Source organism: Salmo salar, chromosome 11 (genome assembly GCF_965601325.2).
Source record: "Salmo salar chromosome 11, fSalSal1, whole genome shotgun sequence".
Taxonomy (NCBI): Eukaryota; Metazoa; Chordata; class Actinopteri; order Salmoniformes; family Salmonidae; genus Salmo; species Salmo salar.
The window spans coordinates 98,758,935-98,778,661 of NC_138301.1; the positions used below are offsets into that span (position 1 = coordinate 98,758,935).

General features: G+C 41.2%; 1 protein-coding gene across 7 annotated transcripts in view; it reads left to right on the forward strand.

Moving 5' to 3' along the window:
- The first annotated feature begins 5,416 nt into the window (after positions 1-5,416).
- The window catches only part of LOC106563257 (protein PRRC2B), a 43,605-nt gene continuing 29,294 nt past the window's right edge, over positions 5,417-19,727 (forward strand). For 5 of the 7 annotated variants that reach the window (XM_014128677.3, XM_014128674.3, XM_014128679.3 and 2 more), the window contains exons 1-2: positions 5,417-5,607; positions 15,059-15,235. In XM_014128677.3, the coding sequence (XP_013984152.3) occupies positions 15,121-15,235 (115 nt within the window). In that variant the 5' untranslated portion in view covers positions 5,417-5,607; positions 15,059-15,120. Of the gene's footprint in view, positions 5,632-15,058; positions 15,236-19,727 lie in introns of all 7 variants that reach the window. The other 2 variants (XM_014128675.3, XM_045689994.2) reach the window with 1 other exon arrangement.

Here is a 19,727-nt window from a genome sequence, read left to right on the forward strand (position 1 = left end):
GTTATTTTTTATGTGACTTTAATAATGGAATAGGTTTTGATATTATGTGACTAAAACTGTATGTTCTCCATCTCCCCAGTATTCCCTCCCAATACTAAAAGGGTTTCTGTCTTTAACTCTTCATTTAAAAAATTTAAAAATGTCACCTGTATTTAACCAGGTACGCAAGTTGAGAACAAGTTCTCATTTACAATTGCGATCTGGCCAAGATAAAGCAAAGCAGTTCGACACATACAACAACACAGAGTTACACATGGAGTAAAACAAACATACAGTCAATAATACAGTAGAAAAATAAGTCTATATACAATGTGAGCAAATGAGGTGAGATAAGGGAGGTAAAGGCAAAAAAAAGGCCATGGTGGCGACGTAAATACAATATAGCAAGTAAAACACTGGAATGGTAGATTTGGTAGATTTGCAGTGGAAGAAAGTGCAAGTAGAAATAAAAAGAATGGGGTGCAAAGGAGCAAAATAAATAAATACAGTAGGGGAAGAGGTAGTTGTTTGGGCTAAATTATAGATGGGCTATGTACAGGTGCAGTAATCTGTGAGCTGCTCTGACAGCTGGTGCTTAAAGCTAGTGAGGGAGATAAGTGTTTCCAATTTCAGAGATTTTTGTAGTTCGTTCCAGTCATTGGCAGCAGAGAACTGGAAGGAGAGGCGGCCGAAGGAGGAATTGGCTTTGGGGGTGACCAGAGAGATATACCTGCTGGAGCGCGTGCTACAGGTGGGTGCTGCTATGGTGACCAGCGAACTGAGATAAGGGGGGACTTTACCTAGCAGGGTCTTGTAGATGACCTGGAGCCAGTGGGTTTGGCAACGGGTATGAAGCGAGGGCCAGCCAACGAGAGCGTACAGGTCGCAGTGGTGGGTAGTATATGGGGCTTTGGTGACAAAACGGATGGCACTGTGATAGACTGCATCCAATTTATTGAGTAGGGTATTGGAGGCTATTTTGTAAATGACATCGCCGAAGTCGAGGATCGGTAGGATGGTCAGTTTTACAAGGGTATGTTTGGCAGCATGAGTGAAGGATGCTTTGTTGCGAAATAGAAAGCCAATTCTAGATTTAACTTTGGATTGGAGATGTTTGATGTGAGTCTGGAAGGAGAGCTTACAGTCTAACCAGACACCTAGGTATTTGTAGTTGTCCACATATTCTAAGTCAGAACCGTCCAGAGTAGTGATGCTGGACGGGCGGGCAGGTGCAGGCAGCGATCGGTTGAAGAGCATGCATTTAGTTTTACTTATATTTAAGAGCAGTTGGAGGCCACGGAAGGAGAGTTGTATGGCATTGAAGCTCGTCTGGAGGGTTGTTAACATGGTGTCGTCTGCGTAGAGGTGGATCAGAGACTCACCAGCAGCAAGAGCGACATCATTGATGTATACAGAGAAGAGAGTCGGCTCAAGAATTGAACCCTGTGGCACCCCCATAGAGACTGCCAGAGGCCCGGACAACTGGCCATCTGATTTGACACATTGAACTCTATCAGAGAAGTAGTTGGTGAACCAGGCGAGGCAATCATTTGAGAAACCAAGGCTATTGAGTCTCCCGATGAGGATGTGGTGATTGACAGAGTCGAAAGCCTTGGCCAGGTTGATGAATACGGCTGCACAGTAATGTCTCTTATCGATGGCGGTTATGATGTTGTTGAGGACCTTGAGCGTGGCTGAGATGCACCAGCTCTGAAACCAGATTGCATAGCGGAGAAGGTGCGGTGGGATTCGAAATGGTCGGTAATCTGTTTGTTAACTTGGCTTTCTAAGACCTTAGAAAGGCAGGGTAGGATAGATATAGGTCTGTAGCAGTTTGGGTCAAGAGTGTACCCCCATTTGAAGAGGGGGATGACCGCAGCTGCTTTCCAATCTTTGGGAATCTCAGACGACACGAAAGAGAGGTTGAAGAGGCTAGTAATAGGGGTTGCAACAATTTCGGCAGATAATTTTAGAAAGAAAGGATCCAGATTGTCTAGCCCGGCTGATTTGTAGGAGTCCAGATTTTGCAGCTCTTTCAGAACATCAGCTGACTGGATTTGGGAGAAGGAGAAATGGGGGAGGCTTCGGCGAGTTGCTGTGGGGGGTGCAGTGCTGTTGACCGGGGTAGGGGTAGACAGGTGGAAAGCATGGCCAGCCATAGAGAAATGCTTATTTAAATTCTCAATTATAGTGGATTTATCGGTGGTGACAGAGTTTCCTATCCTCAGTGCAGTGGGCACTGTCTCTCTGCTTAGAGACCAATCCATCAATTTACCCCTCAGAGCAGGGAAAGAAAATAACACCTTCTTCACACATTAATGACAAAACGCTGATGAGTGCATGTGGGTAAATGCCAAAGCCTGTGTGTCAAATCAAGGTTTGGCATTTAAATGCTTGTCTAGTTATTCAAATTTCTTGATAAGTGCGCTCTCTAGTGGACATTATAAGCTCTTACACTGTGAGACTGGTTCTCAATCAATGAGAGAATCTCAGTTGCATACTCTTCGTGTCCTCTCTCCTTGCCTCCTTCTCAAAACCCATTGGATGAGAAAGCCAGAGGTTTGACATCCTCCAATGGTTTTTGAGAAGGAGGCGAGGAGAAAGGAGAGAGGACGCGAGGAGTATGCAATTGAGATTCTCCCTATATGTGAGCTGGTACAATGCTGGCAAATGACTGTTATTGCTCTGAAATATTGATATGTTGGTCTTTTAATTCGGATGTGTAAGTAGTGTGTACCTTTATGTCTCAGTATAGGTATTGATCGATAGTTAGTTTCAGTATGCGGTCAAAATAAAGGCCATGTGAGACTGTGGTCATGATACATGCCATACACTGATAGTAGTATGCCCAAGGTTTCTTTCTACTCAACCAGACGCTTCTATGGATGAGTCATAAAGGTCAGTCTTCATAATGACATTGTAAACAACAGTCGCCGTCCTCATCGCACACCCTAACACAGACATACTCATGGACGCACTCAAAGACACACACACGCAGACGCATACACACACCACAAAAAAATATGCAGACACAGATGTGGGCACACAGATACACACAAACAAATAAACACACCTCTTCACTGGTTTGAGTGACCTAAAATCTCATCAACCTGTATTCCAAAAAATAACTGCATTCATTAGTTCCACACTCACAATCACAAGGCTTCAAAAGCTGTCCAAGTGAGATTAGTAGACAATGACTGGATTCTGCTCTAAATCATAATCTGAAAGAACAACATCACAAGACAAATAAGAGAATTCACACACACAAACACAGAGAGAGTGAGACAGACAGAGAGAGAGAGAGAGAGAGAGAGAGAGAGAGAGAGAGAGAGAGAAAGAGAGAGAGAAAGAGAAAGAGAGAGAGACACAGAGAGAGAGAGAGAGAGAGAGAGAGAGAGAGAGAGACAGAGACAGAGAGAGGGAGAAGAAGTGAACCCAGCCATGTTAGTAGATACCTTTAACACATTCACCTATCCCAGCTGCCTTTGGGAAGTAGTGGAGATTCTTTAGCACCCTCAGGTTAATGGGATTACTCTGGTCATTGTCTACCTCACTCTTCTTACCCTCCAGTCACTCAATGCCTCCATTGTAAATACATGTATTCTGCTCACTGGAGATGGATTGTTGGCATCAGGTTTGGCATTATTTACCAATATAGTTATTAAAATTCATGTGATACAGTGCTGCTGGCTGCAGTTTGTCTTGTCCACCACTGAACTTGATATTGGAGCCACAGCAGTTAAGGGTAAGATTTCTGTCATTGGTCGAGTAGACTGAGCAAAGCGTTGGTACTGACTCATTGATCTTTATGAAAACAGTGTTTTTGCCCATGAATCAAGGCATCGTTTTTTAAAAGTAGAGGATAGACAGGTTTTCCACAAGAAACATGACATGTTTTAATGCAAGAAACTATCCTCCTTTTCAACACCAAATTATTAAAAAGAAATACAACCTAGAGAAGAACCTAAGGGAAAACCAATCACAAAAGTGATATTACTGTAGCCTACGTTGCTTGCAACCAAATTACAGTTCATACAGTTTACTGTAACTCAAATGAAATGTTCTAAAACGGACACCAGCAGAGCCATATATTTAGCAGTGTTGGAAAAAGTACCCAATTGTCATACTTAAGTAAAAGAAATATACCTTAAAAGTGAAAGTCACCCAGTAAAATACTACTTGGGTAAAAGTCTAAAAGTATTTGGTTTTAAATGTGCTTAAGTGTCAAAAGTAAATGTAATCGCTAAAATATACTTAAGTATCAAAAGTAAAAATAAAAGTATAAATCATTTCTTATATCAAGCAAACCAAACGGCACGGTTTTCTTGATTTTTTTTTAAATGAACGGATTGCCAGGGGCACACTTCAACACTCACGACATAATTTACAAACGAAGCATTTGTGTTTCCTGAGTCTGCCAGATACGAGGCAGAGGATGACCGGGGATGTTCTCTTGATGAGTGCGTGAATTAGACAATTTTCCTTTCCTACTAAGCATTCAAAATGTAACTTGTACTTTTGAGAGTCAGGGAAAATGTAAGGAGTATAAAGTACATTATTTTGTTTAGGAATGCAGTGGAGTAAAAGTAGAAGTTGTCAAAAATATAAATAGTAAAGTAAAGCAGAGATACACCCCCAAAAACGACTTAAGTAGTACTTTCTAGTATTTTTACTTAAATACTTTACGCCACTGGTATTTAGAGAGTTGGACCAATGTGGTTACTGCATTATGATGCATTTACATGACACTCCAATATTGTATGGCAGCCATGATAGCTCCCTATTAATATTACATGGGGAATATTTAAACAATATTACTGTATGTACTGTAAGTGAATGTCTAGAATTCTCGAAGTCGGTCTAACGCTGTTAAATATATGGCTCTGGACACCAGGTGTCGCTGTTACATTCGGTACGTCATATCCGTATACAGCCACAACAGAGTCGAAGAGAGCAAAGACAAAGATATTTATAACTAACGCAAGATAGTTCATCTGTGTCGTTTATAGCGGGAGCAAATGAAGCATAGTGGGTTGAACAAGCAAGGAGGTGGCCAAAGTCATGCACAAGCTAGTTAGATCCTATTGGCGCGTTGTAGGATATATTTGCATATTTTGGTTAGGGAACACCTACTCTGTGAAGTGCGCGTGTGCACAAACTCAATTCGACCTTGCACTCCTTCTGAACAACTGATTTTTTAAAGTGTGAAGTCTATACCTAGTGCCCTCTATTCATAACACATTCTAGTTTTTAGAACAGAAAATCTATTGAGAGCAAATGTTTAATCGATGAGAAAATTAGCAGAATGTCGGTCCAGTTTCAACTAGTTCCGTCCTCTCCCACTACCCGCGATTGCACTTCCTCTCACTACCATATTTGGTGGTGAGAAAACGTTCTAACGGATGCTTCAGTTTTATAGCCCCTGTGGCGTGTCTGGGTTACCCCTTCTGTCTGTGGCAAGGAATTTCATTTTCAGGCCGGGTAGGTTGCCCACCAACAACATAAGTAAACGGGAAAATATAATAAGAATAGGCAGCACAATCGCCAGCCATCCTTTGAAGCAACGTAATCTTTCGGAAATAAATCGCCATTATTGAGTACAATAAATAATAACAAGTAAAATCGGTGAGTTATGAATGTGTTTTGAAGGTATGTGTGAACTGTTTTGCAGGGACTTCACCAACTGCCCAGTTTTATTGTTGCTTTGTTCTGTGCAGCAGCCATTTTTAATCGCCTTGTCCTATAGTCATCGCTGCCTTCCGTGGTCTTGAAATTTGGCAAACTGCTAAAATAGTGTTTCGTTTGTGCACTACTGTCACCTGAAAGTGAAGGGTTTCATGTGTTCTCTAAAACGCCAAATTGCTGCTTTTTCTGGGGATTTGTTTTTGGAATTCCAGACAGGAACTTAAGTTGCTTGGCCGTCTCAATCTTAGCTAGCTAACTTGACATCTAGCTAAACCAGTTTGGTGTTAATGTTATTATTTTAACTAAAATGTGAGTTATTATATCAATACTTAATCATGGTGGTTTTGATTAAGAACTAATGGCTATTTCAATTTGTTTTCCCACGAACTCGCAGACAAAATACGCAATCAATGTTTACATACTCAGTGATACTGGGCAGACTACCAAGCGCGTACTACTAGCTAGCTAATTCAGCAGAGATAGCTACTGTCAAATTTGACTTGTCCGTGGTTTAAAACCCTCTGAACTAATATTGCGTAGGTAACGAGTATCAACAATGTTTTGCAATAGCTAGTTAGAATACGCAGAAAATGGTTAGCTAGCAAACGAATAATGGTTAGCCAGCTAGCACAGCAAACAGGCCTTTGTGGTTAGGTAGTTGTGTTCCTACGTTTCATTCTTAAATTCTGTTGCGATTAACCCGTTTGTTTCAGATTTTTTTTTATTCCCTTTGAAAATATTTGTGACCGCTAACTATTCTTGCACAAACAACAGCTAGCTAGCAGCTTGGCTATAGAAATGTCCGTCTGTAGGGGTTCTCAGGGGTTCTCCAATTTTCTGGGATCGGGTCCCCTTTTGTGATAACAAATTCATCAAATACCCCCTCATAATCAAGTTGATAGAAAAATAGCATACAAGAAGGAACATTTTTAAGGCCAGCCACTTGAGTCTTGGCATCAGAGAATGTTGCTGTTTTCAAGCGAAGTTCCTGCAATTAAAAAAATACAATTGTTATTGTTGCCGTTTCTAAGTTAATATCCGGCAATACTATACATTTTGTCATGGGGCAGAGAGATTCTTTGTTGTTGCAGCTTTAAAGCTAATATCCTGCAATACTACACATTTTGCTACGAGGTAGAGAACTTTTAACTTAAATTACACTGCATTTATGTGAAGGGGGGGGAAGTATTGAGTTGAAAAACTGATAATTGGTGGAGTACTGTGGATACCAATATCCCTGTAATCCTACCAAGCCCATGTTGTCCAGGGTTAAGAAATTGGAGATTAAAATTAGGGTCGTTTCACCAATTCTGTGCCTTTTTCAGAAGTGTAACTTGCTCTAAAAAAAGTAACTGCATTTCTCTTAATTTTAACATTCTTTCATGAAGCGCTTGTTTAACTTAATAAATGTGTTCCTACCTAGAGGTTAATTCAAATAAAAAACACTATAGTAAGTGCCAAATAAAATAACAGGGTTAATTTCTTAAAACAGCCATAGATCCTCTTGTGACAGGGGGAATGGACGTTTTTGTGCAACAGGGAGTGACAATTGAATGGGAGCTACACAAAAAAGTGAAATTAAAACATTTCTAGTCTGTCTATGGGTAACAGGGTTGACTTATGCTCGACCTGCTATTTCTTTTTTTTTTTTTACAAAGTTCGGCTGACCCGACTAAAAATCTTCGTCCACCATGTCTGTTCTTTTGACCAATCTAGCACCCGTTGTCTCTCTCTCCTCCCTGCTGCAGAGATGACCACAGAACATCAGTGTTTATCGTCCTGACTATGTTGCTAAAGCTGCAACATAATTACAGACATTTCTGACTGAAAAGTCTTGCTACTGAAATCCCTAATTTGTTTCTGAAAAACTTCCCCTATTCCCTCAACACTTGCTCTCATCGCATGCACGTAACCAAAGACCTATTCGCACGGGACTAGAGAATGCTGGTTATGTAATTATTACTCAAATGTCCATTATTCCAGAAGACGTTTCGGACGGGATTAGGTTTTTCCAAACTGCCCGCTGTAATTCTTATTTTTGTTCAATAAATTGACAGTTATGACAGAAGCCTGGAGGTTTTTATTCTAGGTGTGAAGATGCAGTATTTCAACATGTCCAGGTGATATGGTCACTAACTCGAGCTTGGTTTCTAAACCATAGCAAACCAAGTTTCATATAGCGTCGCCATTATATTTTAATTGAAGTAGTGTGATCCGCAGTATGTCTTAAATGCCCCCCAGCCTTCAAATGTGAGCTAAACAGTGCAATTGTGCTTGAGATGCGTTTTAAGGCTATGATGATTAAAGCTATGGTTAAGAAAGTGAACTTATAATGCCAAAAGTTTAGGTCAGTTGTATGCTGCTTTGCGATCTATTAACAGCAAGGGTTGCATTAAATAGGCTCAATATTTTTACTGATTGTATTTGGCAATATTTAGTTCATACGCACAAAACATGTAAACAAAAGCATTCACTGAAAGTTAATAAGCTGCATGTAGGCCATTCATATAGCTTATGTACAGCATTTAGTTCAATTTATCAAATCAGTTACTCTTGCGCAAACCACAAGCAACACCTGTCAAATGTATAAATAATCTCTTAAAACAAAGGGATGTCGATTTAGCAAAGGACTCGTTTTATCAGAGGACCTTGGAGTTCACCAAAAAACAGGTTATTCTGTCTGGAATTGTAACTCTCCTGCCATGTAAATATTACAGATGTGGTGTTTTGTGCTTGTGCACAGAATTACATTACTCGACCTCCCCCAGTAAAACTAATCCTGTCCGAATAGGGCCTGACCTATAGCATTTCATAATCACATCGACAAACTCTGAACACCGTGACAGCAAAATGGATGCAGAGAATGTGACAAATAAACCCGAAACGTGGGACTGTTTACTGGCTGCTCAGGAGGTAAAGGGAAATTCAGATGAGTGGAATAAATGTGATTAGTTGTGGGAAATACTAGGGATCAAGAAAAGGAATGTAAGGTGCAAGCGCTGTGTGCATATTATGTCTGCCAAACAGGTGCTGAAAAGATTACAATAACATTTTTCTGACCGTTTGGAACAATGTAAAAAACACAATGAATTATGAGCGTACCAGAGAGTCTTGTAAAGCCTTTGTTACAGCAAGAACTAAAAACAGTCACTTTCATTCGGGAATACAATTTCTGTAATGGAATGGTTTATTTGTTTCAGCAAATTATTGAAGTCTCGCTTCACTTTTATTTAAAAACTAAAACGCTTGATTGCATTTCAAATAATGAGTGACTCGTATGCTGTGTGATGACATGAACGAATGAATGATTGATGCAGTAGCCTATATAAGTATTGAAATATAGGCCTGATTAAGTTACGGTATTAAGACTAAAAAGGTCTTACGCGCTCTTATGCCTACAGCTCAATGGTGGTTATACAAGGCTGCTATACTAAGCCTACTAATGATAATGACACTACTTGTGATCATAACAGTAAAACAACAATGAGATCAAGAAAAAGGAGCATTATTAAAAATAGTTTTCTGAAAATTTGGTAGTGTAAACAGCACACAAAAAATGTATAACACCAGAGAGGCAGTTCCAATGAAAAAAGTCTAAAGCCTTTATTACAGCAAAGCAAAGATGTTTTACTTGGTATGTTGCATCAGGCTTGGTGCTCACGGAATCAGTAGGCCATTAAACAAAACTCAAACAGGCAACAGAAACATGATCTGTTTTATTTCTGTAAATACAATGCCTTCAGAAAGTATTCAGACCCCTTGACTTTTTCAGATATATATATATTTTTTACGTTACAGCCTAATTCTAAAATGGATTAAATAAAAACAATTTGACAGGAATCTATGCACTACCCCATAATGACAAAATGAAAAACATAATAGTAAGTATAATAAGTATTCAGACCCTTTGCTATGAGACTCGAAATTGAGTTCCTGTGCATCCTGTTTCCATTGATCATCCTTGATGTTTCTACAACTTGATTGGAGTCCACTTGTGGTAAATTCAATTGATTGGACATTATTTCGAAAGGCACACGCCTGTCTATATAAGGTTACTTACGAGCCCCTAACCGACAGTGCAGTTTCAAAAAATACGGATAAGAATAAAAGTAACCAGTAATTAAAGAGCAGCAGTAAAAAATAACTATATATACAGGGGGATGCCGCTACAGAGTCAATGTGCGGGGGCACCCGTTAGTTGAGGTAGTATGTACATGTAGGTAGAGTTAAAGTGACTATGCATAGATGACAACAGAGAGTGGCAGTGGCAGTGGGGTGGGGGGGGCAGGCAGGCAATGCGAGTAGTCTGGGTAGCCATTTGACTAGATGTTCAGGAGTCCTATTTAGAGGTCGACCGATTATGATTTTTCAACGCCGATACCGATTATTGGGGGACCAAAAAAAGCCGATGCCGATTTGTACATTTTTTGTAATAATGACAATTACAATAATACTGAATGAACACTTATTTTAACTTAATATAATACATCAATAAAATCTATTTAGCCTCAAATAAATAATGAAACATGTTCAATTTGGTTTAAATAATGTAAAAACAAAGTGTTGGAGAAGAAAGTAAAAGTGCAATATGTGCCATGTAAGAAAGCTAACGTTTAAGTGCCTTGCTCAGAACATGGGAACATATGAAAGCTGGTGGTTCCTTTTAACATGAGTCTTCAATATTCCCAGGTAAGAAGTTTTAGGTTGTAGTTATTATAGGAATTATAGGACTATTTCTCTCTATACGATTTGTATTTCATATACCTTTGACTAGTGGATGTTCTTATAGGCACTTTAGTATTGCCAGTGTAACAGTGTAGCTTCCGTCCCTCTCCTCGCTCCTACCTGGGCTCGAACCAGGAACACATCGACAACAGCCACCCTCGAAGCAGCGTTACCCATGCAGAGCAAGGGGAACAACTACTCCAAGTCTCAGAGCGAGTGATGTTTGAAACGCTATTAGCGCGCACCCGCTAACTAGCTAGCCATTTCACATCGGTTACACCAGCCTAATCTTGGGAGTTGATAGGCTTGAAGTCATAAACAGCGCAATGCATTGCGAAGAGCTGCTGGCAAAATGTATGAAAGTGCTGTTTGAATGAATGCTTACAAGCCTGCTGGTGCCTACCACCGCTCAGTCAGACTGCTCTATCAAATCATAGATTTAATTATAATATAATAAACACACAGAAATACAAGCCTTAGGTCATTAATATGGTAGAATCCGGAAACTATCATCTCAAAAAAAACGTTTTTTCTTTCAGTGAAATATGGAACCGGTCCGTATTTTATCTAACGGGTGGCATCCCCTAAGTCTAAATATTCCTGTTACATTGCACAACCTTCAATGGTATGTCATAATTACGTAATATTCTGGCAAATTAGTTCGCAACGAGCCAGGCAATGAACGCAAGAGCAGTGACACAATTTCATGTTAGCAGGCAATAGTAACTAAATATGCAGGTTTAAAAATATATACTTGTGTATTGATTTTAAAGAAAGGCATTGATGTTTATGGTTAGGTACATTGGTGCAACGACAGTGCTTTTTTCGCAAATACGCTTGTTAAATCATCACCCGTTTGTCGAAGTAGGCTGTGATTCGATGAGAAATTAACAGGCACCGCATCGATTATATGCAAAGCAGGACACGTTAGATAAACTAGTAATATCATCAACCATGTGTAGTTAACTAGTGATTATGTTAAGATTGGTAGTTTTTTTACAAGATAAGTTTAATGCTAGCTAGCAACTTACCTTGGCTTCTTGCTGCCCTCGCGTAACAGGTAGTCAGCCAGCCATGCAGGCTCCTCGTGGAGTGCAATGTAAGGCAGGTGGTTAGAGCGTTGGACTAGTAACCAGAAGGTTGCAAAAACAAATCCCCCCCCTGAACAAGGCAGTTAACCACCGTTCCTAGGCCGGCATTGAAAATAAGAATGTGTTCTTAATCTGACTTGCCTAGTTAAATAAAGGTGTAAAAAAAAAAAAAAAAAAAAAAGGCAAATCGGTGGCCAAAAATACCGATTTGTTATGAAAACTTGAAATCGGCCCTAATTATTCAGCCATTCCGATTAATCGGTCGACCTCTAGTCCTATTGGTTGGGGGTAGAAGCTGTTTAGAAGTCTCTTGGACCTAGACTTAGCGCCCCAGTACCGCTTGCTGTGTGGTAGCAAAGAGAATGGTCTATGACTAGGGTGGCTGGAGTCTTTGACAGTTTTTAGGGCCTTCCTCTGAGAAGGTTGTCTTTCTGGAAGGTTCTCCCATCTCCACAGAGGAACTCCAGAGCTCTACCAGAGTGACCATCGGGTTCTTGGTCACCTCCCTGACCAAGGCCCTTCTCCCCCCGATTGCTCAGTTTGGCCGGGCAGCCAGCTCAAAGAAGAGTCTTGGTAGTTCCAAACTTCTTCTATTTAAGAATGATGGAGGCCACTAAGTTCTTGGGGACCTTCAATGCTGCATAAATGTTCAAATGTGCAACCAGAGGGAAAAGAACTCTGGACCACCTATACTCCACACACAGAGATGCATTCAAACCTCTCCCTTGCCCTCCACTTGGCAAATCTGACCATAATTCCATCCTCCTGATTCCTGCTTACAAGCAAAAATTAAAGCAGGAAGCACCAGTGACCAGATCAATAAAAATAAAAAAAATGGTCAGATGAAGCAGATGCTAAGCTACAGGACTGTTTTGCTAGCACAGACTGGAATGTGTTCCGGGATTCCTCCAATGGCATTGAGTACACCGCATCCGTCATTGGCTTCAACAATATGTGCATCGACATACCCCAACCAGAAGCTATGGATTATAGGTAGCATTTGCAATAAGCTAAAAGCTAGAGCTGGCGCTTTCAAGGAGCAGGGCTCTGACCCGGAAGCTTATAAGAAATCCCGCTATGCCCTCCGAAGAACCGTCAAACAGGCAAAACATCAATACAAGACTAAGATCGAGTTGTACTACACCGGCTCCAACACTTGTCGGATGTGGCAGGGCCTGCAAACCATTACAGACTACAAAGGGAAACACAGCCGAGAGCTGCCCAGTGACACGAGCCGACCAGACGAGCTAAACTACTTCTATGCTCGCTTTGAGGCAAATAACACAAAAAAATGCATTAGAGCACCAGCTGTACCAGAAAACCGTGGTCACGTTCTCCGCAGCCAATGTGAATAAGATCTTTAGAAAGGTCAACATTCAAAAGGACGCAGGGCCAGACAGATTACCAGGACGTGTACTGCAAGCATGCGCTGACCAACTAGCAAGTGTCTTCACTGACATTTTCAACCTTTCCCTGTCCGAGTCTGTAATACCAACATGTTTTAAGCAGACCACCATCGTGCCTGACCACAAGGCACTACAGAGGGTAGTGTGAACGACCCAGTACATCACTGGGGCCAAGCTTCCTGCCATCCAGGACCTCTATACCAGGCAGTGTCAGTAAAAGGCACAAGAAAGCCCGCTTGGAGTTTGCCAAAAGGCACCTAAAGACTCTCAGACAATGAGAAACAATATTATCAGGTCTGATGAAACCAAGATTGAACTCTTTGGCCTGGATGCCAAGTGTCACGTCTGGAGGAAACCTGGCACCATCCCTATAGTGAAGCATGGTGGTGGCAGGCAGCATCATGCTGTGGTGATGTTTTTTAGCAGCAGGGACTATTCCGGATCGAGGAAAACATTAATAGACAAAGTTCAGAGATCCTTGATGAAAACCTGTTGCAAAGAGCTCGGGACCTCAGACTGGGGGGGGAAGGTTCACTTTCCAACAGGACAACGACCCTAAGCACACGGACAAGTCTCTGAATGTCCTTGAGTGGCCCAGCCAGAGCCCGGACTTGAATCCGATCAAACATCTCTGAAAATAGCTGTGCAAAATTGCTCCCCACCCACCTGACAGAACTTGGGAAGAATGGGAGAAACTCCCCAAATACAGGTGTAACAAGCTTGTAGTGTCATACCCAAGAAGACTGAGGCTTTAATCGCTCCCAAAGGTGCTTCAACAAAGTACTGAGTAAAGGGTCTGAATACTTATGTAAATGTAATGTTCCAGTTTTGTATTTTTTATAAATTAGCGAAAATGTTTAAACCTGTTTTTGCTTTGTCTTTATTGGGTAATCAATTTTGGAACAAGGCTTTAATCTAACAAAATGTGGAAAAAGTGAAGGTGGTCTGAATACTTTGATTTATAAAGCCAGGCACATTTTACAGTTAGGCTATTGATTATAGACCTAATTAGGTTGGTTTCCTCTCTCCTTGCTTTTCTTAGACAATAGGGCAAGGGCTGTTTTCATTCTGCTGCTGCCTCGGCGCATTAACTTTGTTTCTGAACAGCACACAGTGACCACAATCCAACACGGGAGAAACGCACTTGTTCTAAAAAATATTTGTTTATTAGTGTTGCTCCATTGTTCTTATGTAATATATTCATATACAATTTCAGTAGCATATGTCTTAGACTGATGGATTGTGCCTCCACAATGGATCAGTCAACTCAGACCAAAGCCAATCAGACGGTGTCTTGTGCACCATGATACTTTTTCCTATAGAATAATATATATATATTTTTAGCTAGTCCTCGGCTAAAGAAATCTTGGTCGACCAAACAATCGACCAGTCGACTAATGGGTCAGCCCTAATAGGAAGGAATGTGGTAGATCAGACACATTTCTCAAATGTTCAAAAAATATGTTAGCCATGTCCGCTCATGGCAAAAATATCACTGTAAATGCAGTGCACTTGTTGAGCACTGTATTGAGATGATGCGATGTCAGTGTTTTCCCTATATTAATTTAGCAGCTACAAAAAAATATGTATATGAACACCCTAGTAGCAATGATGAATCCTGAAATGGGTTTAATGTAATGTTAAGCCTACTAAGTTACTTTTATAAGAGGTAGTAGCATCAATGTCTGGTTCATCAGTCAGACCACTCAGCAGGCCTACCGGTATCTATTTTTGTAGATTTATGTTCTTTCACATCGGGTAACACCGTTTCCAGATCACAATTTACAATAGGCCTCATCACAGTTGGGGCCAGCGATACTCGTTAGTATTGTGTCAAGGAAACAACAAGGGGATTTAGCTTCTTTCTGGGGAAGAAAGCCAGAAGACTGCTGAACAACTAAACTGATCAAATTTCCACCCTACTATTTGCATTGAACCCCCCCCCCCCCTTTGTTTTTATACAGCTCCTACTCGCTGTTTATATATGCATAGATAATTTAAAAAATTACCTCGATTAACCTAAACATTGCATTTGGGAAATTGAATTAAGATTGGTATGTTGACTTTTTTTGTCACACTTTAGAATAGATTGAATAGTAATATTACGTTCTTTCCAATTCTAAGCTGGTGTGGCTTGTGCGCTAACAGTTTCCTCTTTTCTCTCTTCAGTAAAAGAAGGCACAGCAAGAGGCGCATAGAAACATTTCCATACTCGATGACATTACATCGCAATGTCCGATCGTTTGGGGCAAATAACCAAGTCCAAGGATGGGAAAAGCAAGTATTCCTCACTCAGCCTATTTGATAAGTACAAGGGAAAGTCTATAGAAACTCAGAAAACCGCAGGTAAGTCATTGTCCATTCTTCTTCAAGTACTACTGTGCAGACCTGGGTTTAAATACATGTGTATTTGTTACTTAAAGGCCCCCATCAGAGGGCAATGCCTCCTCTATTTCAACTTAATTTCTGTCCTATAGCGGAAATTCTCGTTTAAAACCTCTTAGTGATCCCTTCATGCGCCAATCCCGTTAGCGGGATAGATTTTGACAACATCCAGTGAAATTGCAGAGCGCCAAATTCAAACTACATAAATATCAATATTCAACATTCACGAAAATATAAGTGTAATACATCAAAATAAAGCTTAACTTCTTGTTAATCCAGCCGCTGTGTCAGATTTCATAAAGGCTTTACGACGAAAGCAGACCATGCGATTATCTGAGGACAGCGCCCCGCATACAAACACATGAAAATCATTATTCATCCAGGCAGGTGCGACACAATAGTCAGAAATAACGATATAATAAATGCCTTACCTTTGAAGATCTTCTTTTTGCAATCCCAAATGTCTGTGACACAATGAATGGTCGTTTTGTTCGATAAATTCCTTCTTTATATCCCCAAAATGTCAATTTATTTGGCGCGTTTGATTCAGAAATACACCGGTTCCAACTCGCCCAACCTGACTACAAAGTATCTAATAAGTTACTTGTAAACTTGGTCCAAACATTTCAAACAACGTTCCTAATCCAACCTCAGGTATCCTAAAATGTGAATAATCAATATAATTTAAGACGGGATAATCTGTTTCCAATACCGAAGAAAAATAACACAGGGCGCGCTCCTGTTCACACGCCCCAAAATAGTAGGGACCTTCAGAGTGACACGTGGAATGAATAGCACTACTTAATTTCTCAAAAGAAAAACATCGACCAATTTCTAAAGACTTGACATCTAGTGGAAGCCATAGGAACTGCAACCAGGTTCCTAATAATAAGGGTATCCCATAGAAAACCATTGGAAAATCCTATGATCTAAATTTTCTTTTCTCCCATGGATGGTTTGTCCTCGGGGTTTCGCCTGCCAAATCAGTTCTGTTATGCTCACAGGCATTATTTTAACAGTTTTAGAAACTTGAGTGTTTTCTATCCAAATCTACCAATTATATGCATATCCTAGCTTCTGGGCCTGAGTAACAGGCAGTTTACTTTGGGCACGCTTTTCATCCGGATGTCAAAATACTGTCCCGAAGTTTTAAGTTCCGCCTCCCAAGAAGGATGCAGGCTGCTAAAACATATATTCATGAATTGGGGGTGGGAACGTTGTGATTTCCACATGGTGTGGAGAAATAACAACAAATAGAGCACTGACTTATGTCAGTTTAGCTAGCTAGCATGCTAACCTTATCTAGCAAGCAAGTATATTTTGTTACTACACCCTATTCAAAGAATTAGCTGGCTAGGCTGTGGCTGATCCTGGAGCTGGATTTGTCATAAGCGTTTAGGGAAAACTTAGCCACAGATGGCTAGGGGAAACCAGTATCCTTGACTTTGCAATCTAAGTTTTGGCATCTTCCATAAGTTGTGGACGCGAAACCGCCATAGAAATAGAAAGAATAAGATGACGCTCCGGTAATATGGATAGCCGAACTGTTGAATGGATTGGACTACACACGTTTTCTACATTGTAATGGACACGGTGCAACCTTGGCTGCTGGCAGGCTTTCCGGCTGCGCTACAGCAGTGCCAAGTCAGCCCTGGCTCTTGCCATGGTTCTCACAGTTAGGGGGAAGTGAAATTATGGGCTACAATGGCTTTGCTCATGATGCATGCCGCAAATTATATGTAATAACACCCTGAGCACATCAGACGCGAAAAGAAACACCAATACAAATGTTACAACAGCTCAAAATAGAAACACATTTGTGGAATTTTCGTTATGAGATAGACACTTGTGTTTTCTAGCTGCACCATCCAGTGGACTGTGGTCAAATCCATTCATCTATGGGGAGTGGGGTTCCAAAATGCAATCATTGCACATGCAATTTTACAATGTTAAAATGGTTATTTTTTTTCCATACAGACTATCTTAAAAGTAAGTGAAGCTTGACTCATTATCCAATGCCTTATGATAATTTGATGGTTAAAAGTGGAGGTTCAGCAAGATTCACGGCTATGAGACAGATGATACTTTTACATACAAGAACTAAATACACTGCTCAAAAAAATAAAGGGAACACTTAAACAACACATCCTAGATCTGAATGAAAGAAATAATCTTATTAAATACTTTTTTCTTTACATAGTTGAATGTGCTTACAAAATCACACTAAAATAATCAATGGAAATCCAATTTATCAACCCATGGAGGTCTGGATTTGGAGTCACACTCAAAATTGAAGTGGAAAACCACACTACAGGCTGATCCAACTTTGATGTAATGTCCTTAAAACAAGTCAAAATGAGGCTCAGTAGTGTGTGTGGCCTCCACGTGCCTGTATGACCTCCCTACAACGCCTGGGCATGCTCCTGATGAGGTGGCGGATGGTCTCCTGAGGGATCTCCTCCCAGACCTGGACTAAAGCATCCGCCAACTCCTGGACAGTCTGGTGCAACGTGGCGTTGGTGGATGGAGCGAGACATGATGTCCCAGATGTGCTCAATTGGATTCAGGTCTGGTGAACGGGCGGGCCAGTCCATAGCATCAATGCCTTCCTCTTGCAGGAACTGCTGACACACTCCAGCCACATGAGGTCTAGCATTGTCTCGCATTAGGAGGAACCCAGGGCCAACCGCACCAGCATATGGTCTCACAAGGGGTCTGGGAATCTCATCTCGGTACCTAATTGCAGTCAGGCTACCTCTGGCGAGCACATGGAGGGCTGTGCGGCCCCCCCAAAGAAATGCCACCCCACACCATGACTGACCCACCGCCAAACCGGTCATGCTGGAGGATGTTGCAGGCAGCAGAACGTTCTCCACAGCGTCTCCAGACTCTGTCACGTCTGTCACATGTGCTCAGTGTGAACCTGCTTCCATCTGTGAAGAGCACAAGGCGCCAGTGGCGAATTTGCCAATCTTGGTGTTCTCTGGCAAATGCCAAACGTCCTGCACGGTGTTGGGCTGTAAGCACAACCCCCACCTGTGGACGTCGGGCCCTCATACCACCCTCATGGAGTTTGTTTCTGACCGTTTGAGCAGACACATGCACATTTGTGGCCTGCTGGAGGTCATTTTGCAGGGCTCTGGCAGTGCTTCTCCTGCTCCTCCTTGCACAAAGGCGGAGGTAGCGGTCCTGCTGCTGGGTTGTTGCCCTCCTACGGCCTCCTCCACGTCTCCTGATGTACTGGCCTGTCTCCTGGTAGCGCCTCCATGCTCTGGACACTACGCTGACAGACACAGCAAACCTTCTTGCCACAGCTCGCATTGATGTGCCATCCTGGATGAGCTGCACTACCTGAGCCACTTGTGTGGGTTGTAGACTCCGTCTCATGCTACCACTAGAGTGAAAGCACCGCCAGCATTCAAAAGTAATCAAAACATCAGCCAGGAAGCATAGGAACTGAGAAGTGGTCTGTGGTCTCCACCTGCAGAACCACTCCTTTATTGGGGGTGTCTTGTTTATTGCCTATAATTTCCACCTGTTGTCTACAACAGCATGTGAAATTTATTGTCAATCAGTGTTGCTTCCTAAGTGGACAGTTTGATTTCACAGAAGTGTGATTGACTTGGAGTTACATTGTGTTAAGTGTTCTCTTTATTTTTTTGAGCAGTATATTTAATTTGACATTAAAGACAGTAGGTCAACACTTCGATTAGTTTATGGTCATTATTTAGTTTCTTTGTATTAATGACATGCCCCTAAATGTAATGCAAATAGTTTTGTATTAGCCTTAACTGAGATTGGCAGTTCTCACACTTCGTTGACGCGATCCTGTATCAGGACTGACTGACCCTGCCAAATATCATCACTGATACTGTCTGCACCAGGTCATTGAACATAGGAAATGACTTGCATCACTTTGTATGTTATGTCTAGTTTTGTATATGTTCATAAAATGAAATGTATAGCTTTCTGCTATAAACAAAAAAAGTGGAGGTGCAAAAACATACATTTGCCCCCCATTTCTTTAATTAGCTCCATGGCTCGGGTGGCCAAGTGGATGCTACTGCGATAAGCTGTTTGGCTCAGCCAAAGATTATCTATTATATTGCTCAGTTGTGACTCACAAAGACTAACTTTGCAGGTGTTTCTGATTTTAATAAACAATGCCATGCTGGTGGGTGGTAACGTTCAATTAAAACCCAGCCCTGAAAAGAAACGCAGACTGGAAAGTATTAACACGTGATATCATCGGTGAGAAACGCTGCATTGGCATGGAAAATATCTGAAGGTACCACTTCGGATTTTCCAGTTCAACCCCAAATATATCATACTTTGACTAAAATGATGACTTATTGACTTAAATTGTTGGGTAAGCTATGGGCGTAGTCTTTCACCGAGAGAGGGAAATGTGTGTTTGCGTACTTTCAAATGTCCCGAATCAACTACTAACATA